This window comes from Brachionichthys hirsutus, chromosome 4, assembly GCF_040956055.1.
Source record: "Brachionichthys hirsutus isolate HB-005 chromosome 4, CSIRO-AGI_Bhir_v1, whole genome shotgun sequence".
Lineage (NCBI taxonomy): Eukaryota > Metazoa > Chordata > Actinopteri > Lophiiformes > Brachionichthyidae > Brachionichthys > Brachionichthys hirsutus.
Window position 1 is genome coordinate 9,256,802 of NC_090900.1, and position 6,741 is coordinate 9,263,542.

The 6,741-nt window shown below is 39.4% G+C and overlaps 1 protein-coding gene across 1 annotated transcript; it reads left to right on the plus strand.

Moving 5' to 3' along the window:
• Window positions 1–2,378: 2,378 nt before the first annotated feature.
• Window positions 2,379–3,800, plus strand: rtn4r (reticulon 4 receptor). Its single transcript, XM_068760867.1, has one exon. It carries the CDS (start codon window positions 2,379–2,381, stop codon window positions 3,798–3,800), a length of 1,422 nt encoding a protein of 473 aa, XP_068616968.1.
• The last annotated feature ends 2,941 nt before the right edge of the window (window positions 3,801–6,741 follow it).

Sequence of the window (6,741 nt, forward strand, 5' to 3'; positions counted from 1 at the left end):
GAGACATAAAGGCATAATCTGGCACCAGAGCATTAGCAGGGCAAACACTCTTAAGTGGAAAATGAATGGCAGGTGTGTCTCCAGCCACGGAGAAACAGGGTCAGAGAGGCAAATCACCCAGGAGACATGACAGTATAAATAAATGACACTACTTAGAAGAAATTAATCATATCTTTTTCTCCACTCCAATTTTTTTGTGATTTTGCAGTTCTGCGCTGCATGAATTATTGTATTTTTATTAGTCACATTTCTAAAAGTAATTAATAGTTTCATTGGTTGTGCCAAAATTGGGTCTCATGCAGCGGTGATGTCTTACACTGGCTCTCTCTGTTATAATTTCAACATGATATAAAAACAATTGAATTTTGCATGGATGGATTCACACTAGATTCACGGCCTTATACAGGAGGATCATGACTTCATTAAATGCAGGCCTACCTCAGAGCAACACATTAATATATTTCAGAAAGAGACTATGATATTGTGCGAGAGAACTGCTGTGAGTCATCTCTGACAGAGACATTTGTCACTGTTGTGTTGTCGGAACACCAGCCCAACATATGCCCTCTGAATGTACTGCCCTTGCATACCCTCTGTGTTCATTTTAACACCTCTAGCGTTGTAAATAAGACTAAATAAGTGATAAGTAGGTGCTAGGGATACATGCACCTGCATTCAATAAAAATAGTATATAAAAAAATATGCAAACATATGTTTATTTGCCAATTTATAATATCTTTGCATGTTCTGACTCTGCTGCCTTCACTGAAAGTCAGATTGCATGTACATTTCTGTGTTAATATTTATTTTAATTAAGATTAATAACTCTTTATTGTCTTATGTATATCACGCATCAGTGTGCACACACACTAATGTGTTATATGTTTTCATTTGCCTCGCCAAACTACTTCCTCTTGCGGAACACGTTGGGTTCTATCTTTTCCTGCAGGTCTTTGCCTGCTTCGTCTGGAAAGTGCCTTGAGATAATCTTCTATTATGTTCTGTCGCCATCTAAATAAAAATGAATTGAATTGCAAGAAAATGACCCTATGTCTCATTCCAGCTATGAACTACTTTTGTAAATTGGTTGCCTCAGTCTCTACTTTGAAGTATTATTGAGTGCAGCATGACATTCATTTGTCAATCACTATTCCATTTAGTATACAAGAGACAATGAAGGAAAGTGGCAACATTTTTCTTGACAACAGAGTGTCTTTGTGTTTTAAATCCGACCATGTTGGGATATTGTTTCAGCATTTTCTTCACTGACAGCTAGCAGCAGTAACACCAGACTTGAAGCTAGACAATGTGGTCAAAATCCGTTGTTTGATAGAAGAACAATTTCTACCCACTTTAATGTATCAAGTGTCCTCAACAGCATCACAGAATGTTCATAGATTTTGTCTTGCAATGCTATTCGATTCATTCTCCACGACATTCGAAACAACAGAAAGAAGAAATTAGATTTCACGAAACCGTTCTTTTAAGATTAGTCTTAATCACAGATCTGTACAATGGCAGATGAGATCTACCATTGAAGTCATGCAGAGGTTGTTTAAAAGGCTGTTATTGCACAAAAATGTCTGGAAACTATGACGGGATAATATGTTTATGCTGTATGGTAATGCAATCAGTGTGCAGATGTTTCATGAGTAAATAATTATGAAGACATTAAGAGTTGATGACAATATGAGACGTGTGCTGTCATTCCATAGATACTGATACCAGACATGTGGCAAGATCCGAGGAAATCAAAGATGCAATGTGTGGGTGGAAATAGCCTGTTAATGAATTGACAGCACAGGCGAAAAGAGAGAAGATGGCAGAGGAGATACATGAAGCGTGTTGTGCAATAAAATTTTGCTATTGTTAGGCAGCACTGAGGGAAATGTGCTGCGATGCAAAAATGGTAGAAAGTCCTGACAGCGTTCTGGTGGCAGTCTGACGGCTGAGCAGGGAGATTGGAGAGAAAGTGCAGCAGAGGGCTGCTGTCAGGCCACACCAGAGCTCCATTTAACAAGGTCCAGAAATGAGCTGCACAACAACACATGCAGGGGAATGAGAAGTGGAGAGTAGGAATGGAGGGAGGACTGAGTGAGGTTCATGCATTTTTCACAGTCCCCACTACCTGTCATGCCCACAAGCCTGGGATTCCTCACATGTGCATGGGAGCAGAGACTGGAAATCCTCTTGTTTGGTCTGCACCAGAGTTCGGATGAGCTTTCTCACCTGGCAAAATGAAGCCGACTATCCGAGGAAACAAACTCTGGTCCGTTTTAGGGTGTTTTTTTCCAACTTTTGTGTATCAAATTCTGACCTTAATTGATCTATTTCCACATATTTCCCCATCTATATTCGAAGTGTGACATTAAATGTTAATGCATTATTCATTAATCAACTTTCTTATTGTCTTCCTAGGGGGGCGACTTCTCTTTCTGGTGATGTGGCTGAACCTTGTGCCTCAAACTGACAGCTGCCCTGCCAAGTGTGTGTGCTATAGCGAGCCCAGGCCTACTGTGGCCTGCCAACAACAAGGACTGTTTTCCATTCCTACTGAGATTCCTGTGCGGAGCCAGCGGATATTTCTTCAGAGCAACAAGCTGACGGTGGTCAGGTCCACCAGCTTCAGCTTGTGCCAAAATCTCACGGTTCTCTGGCTCTATTCAAATAACATCAGCTACATCGAAGCTGGAGCCTTTTTTGGCTTGGAGAAACTAGAAGAACTGGACATCGGAGACAACAGCAACCTCCGCATCATCAGCCCTACAGCTTTTCGAGGCTTAACTAAGCTGCACACCCTCCACTTGCACAGGTGTGGCCTGTCAGAGCTCCCAGTTGGGGGGTTCCGAGGAATGTTCTCTCTACAGTACCTTTACCTTCAAGACAATAACATTCTGACCCTGCATGATGACACTTTTCTGGACCTTGCCAACCTCACCTATCTCTATCTGCACAATAACAAAATCAAGATAGTAACAGACAACATGTTTCAAGGCTTAATCAATCTTGACCGACTGCTGCTACACCAAAACCGAGTGATCTATGTCCAACCTAGGGCTTTTAATGATCTTGGTAAGCTGAAATCCCTGTTTCTGTTCTTCAACAATCTTACGATCTTGACAGGGGAGACCATGGACCCACTGGTGTCCCTCCAGTATTTGCGTTTAAATGGGAACCAGTGGATCTGTGATTGCCGGGCGAGGACCTTATGGGACTGGTTCAAACGTTTCAAAGGTTCTAGCTCTGAGTTAGAGTGCAATGTTCCTGAATTCCTGGCAGGAAAAGACCTGAAAAGACTGAAAAATGAGGATTTGGAAGGGTGTTTCGAAACTCCTCAAATTCAGACCAATCTCTTCAGCTCCAAGACACAGTCTGGAAAGTTACCTTCTACTGAAAGTCCTCTTGGGGACACCATTCCTCGGTGTTGCCTTGGAGATAATGACAAGTCCTCCATCCTGTCTGGTAAGAGCCGTCAAATTACTAACAATCCTCTTAAGGAAAAAGAGAACATTTCTAAGACAAAATATAAGGAGCCAGAAAGAATGAAAAACGAGACCCAGAACAAGCAGAATGATGGACCGTTGGGAACCTTGTCCAACACCCTGGACAAGTCTTTGGCAAACCTAAACCCTGAACTTATAGACAATCTGGAATCATCTACAGGATCAAACAAAAAGAAAAAGAAGTGCATTAAAAAGCCAAAATCAGACACCCAGTGCATCAAAGGCCGGGGTTCTGCTTTGCAAGTGCTGCACTCACTCTTCTTTCCCATGATTTGGATTTATCTAGCCATGTCTTAGAACTCCCAAGCTCATTCTGAACACAGGAATCAAGATTGTTGATGCTCATGACAATGATAACAGAAGATGCAGTGAAATCTGCAACAGACAGTCACTGAAAAGTTGAAAAGCCTCATGGACCCAACCCGGGTGTGGACAAACAATGATGAGGATGTGAGAGTACATTGAAAAAAATAAATGGATGCCTTTACAGAACACTACAAATCTAATGTATATATTGAATTTGTGCCCAAAATTGTTCTCTATGTACTTAACCGTACTGTGTCTAAGCTACATTTCGGAGATTTCTCCATTTTTTCCTCTCAGAAGCTTTTACTGCTGAGACAGTCTGGCGGAAGAATAAAAAAGACACAAAAGAAAAAAATTAATAATACAGGAAATTGGAGACAGAATGCACACAAAGATTGTTGTGTCAGTTTAATGAAGTTAATGATCTCTTGCCATTATTTATTCGATGTGATGCATTTGTTGGGTAATGTTATGTTTTCTTATGTTTATAAAAATAAATGTTTTACCTCCCCCAATTTTATTTCTATTTTCATGACAGAAAGGCTATATGGACAGCATTTACCAAAATAATGCTGTTGAATTTGTTAATGGACATTGCAATGGAACCATAGATATGCATTTTATTTTACTTGTGTACAAGTATGAATATATTATGAATAAAAGTTCTTATTTCTTAGATCGTTTGATGTGTGGTACTTTGTAGTATGGCCGACTACTTTCTCTTTCATATACATAAAATGTTCAGATATTTTTAGATTTCCAATTGTTTGTTTGACCCAAGACATTGAAGCATTAATTTGGGTTATTGCAAATGCATGCATTCTTTAATAGGAAATGTAATAAAAGTTAAAAATAAATAAATTACTCATTGAATCATTTGCTGTTGCCCCAGTACTATACATTATCTATACTTTTAGATTCCTTAACCATAAAAACTGGTAAAGGCCAGAAAAAACAGAAGCTCATTTGTGGAGGTAATCAGAGATATATTATTGAAATTGTCCAAAAATAAAATTGTTTTGTTTTGAAAATGTACTACAATTTCAACTGGATCTGTTTCCTCAGGTATTAAAGATAGAACTAGGGAATAAAGAACGACACATAGAATGGGAGAGCCTGAAAATACTGAGGAAACAGAGAGGATGTTCTGGCAGAGAACTGTCCAGAGAGGCAGGAGCTGATTAGGTGAGATGTGTAACAGGTGCGTCTCGTTCAGTTCAGCGAAGCCTCCACAGCTGTGCAAGGCAGAAATCAACCTGCAGCAATAGTTACCATAGCAACCCTCACAAATTGAGTTTAATGTTAAAATGTAAGATTTTTTTCCTGACTTCATTCTGGATCAGATCCAGAAGACATTTTGCATGATAGTGCACAAATGAAGAATATTGATCTTTAGCTGGAATCAACAGGGAAAACCAACAAGCCCCCATGAGAGTCCCTCCCCTCTCGTAGCTGTTGCATACCTGCTCACACAATCATCACGACACTCACTGTCCCTGCTACTCTTTCTATACGACACATTAGTAAAATAGTTTGTACAATAAACAAGTATATAAACAGCTTTCCCTGTGTTAGCTCGTCTCTCACAACAGATCCACCCAACAGTATTTTCTTCAACTCTGGCACACCACACAAAGACGCAAACATTATTTTTTTGTTTGAGTTTTTACATTTGTAAATTAGGTTATTTTATATCGTTTGTTAGAATAATTAAATAATAACTTGTAGACAGATGTCCGCAAAACTTGCAAGATGGGCAAGGAAAGTAAAATTTTGCAGATAAAAGGAAATAATCAGAAATCCGCTTTCATGACTTAATCGTTGATATTGGAAGATGTTTTGTGCATTTGGTTTAATGAAAGCTTGAGTCTTAAAAAGTTGAGTAGTTTATAGAACCGTCATATTAGGGAACCATTTTGGCACTTGTAATGAAATTAAACTACAAAATGTTTTGAACTATTACCCAGTACAAAAGATAGCTGAACTAGAACAATAAACTAAATAAAAATAATAATAAAATAACAATGAAGGACACAAATCAGTCAATTGTGACATGTTGGGCAGCAGGTCTGTGTGTATGAACCCTCACAGATGATAAATGTGTGCACACAGTATTTGTTTTACAGTCAATCATCAGTTAGATGCTTTTGATTTGTCATTGTTCTTAATATTTGCATCGATGTAGGAGAGGCAAAGGAAAAACAATGATTGAGGTGTTTTCTTTCTGCTGTTCAACATAGCAGTCATTTTTGACCTGTCAGTTAACACAAAACAGAACCAAAAAAATACTGACGAAGCATACACTGACACACACAGATGACATGGCAGACCCAAAGCCCATCGGCCATGGATGAAATTGGTAAAGGAAATAATCAGCATTGCAAAATATTACCTCTTTTTTTTTTATTCTGCAACTGAAAGTTCTACTTACACCGACAGCCATTTTTGATCCCCTGTGTGTCTTGTTCTGGCCTGTCCATTTCTATTTGTGTGTGACATATTCTGTGTGGTGTTGCTCGCTCTGTTTCTGAATCCCTCTTCGCTGTTTCACTGATACAATTGGGTCCAGCTGCTCAACTCCCACCTCATTGACCCTTCAATTTATCAACCCTGTTTCTTCAGCCACCTATAGGAAGATCAATTCAGGAAATGACTTGATGTGCAGCAAATCAGATTCTTTTTTTTCATTGATCTTCTGCATATACGCTTAAATTGAGAGCTGTCGTCAGGACAAATGAGAGGAGCAGTGAACCTTGTAATGGGAACATAGCCTCAGGTGGCTAACGTGCTGCTGATGTCATGGACCACCAATTGACCAGCAGTTCTGTGAGTGCATATGTCATTTCTGACTGTGACTAGCCGTGTGTTTACCTGAGCCTCAGGTCTATAATCCTCCTGTGGTGTCTGGCTGCCTTCCTTGCCAGTGTGTTTT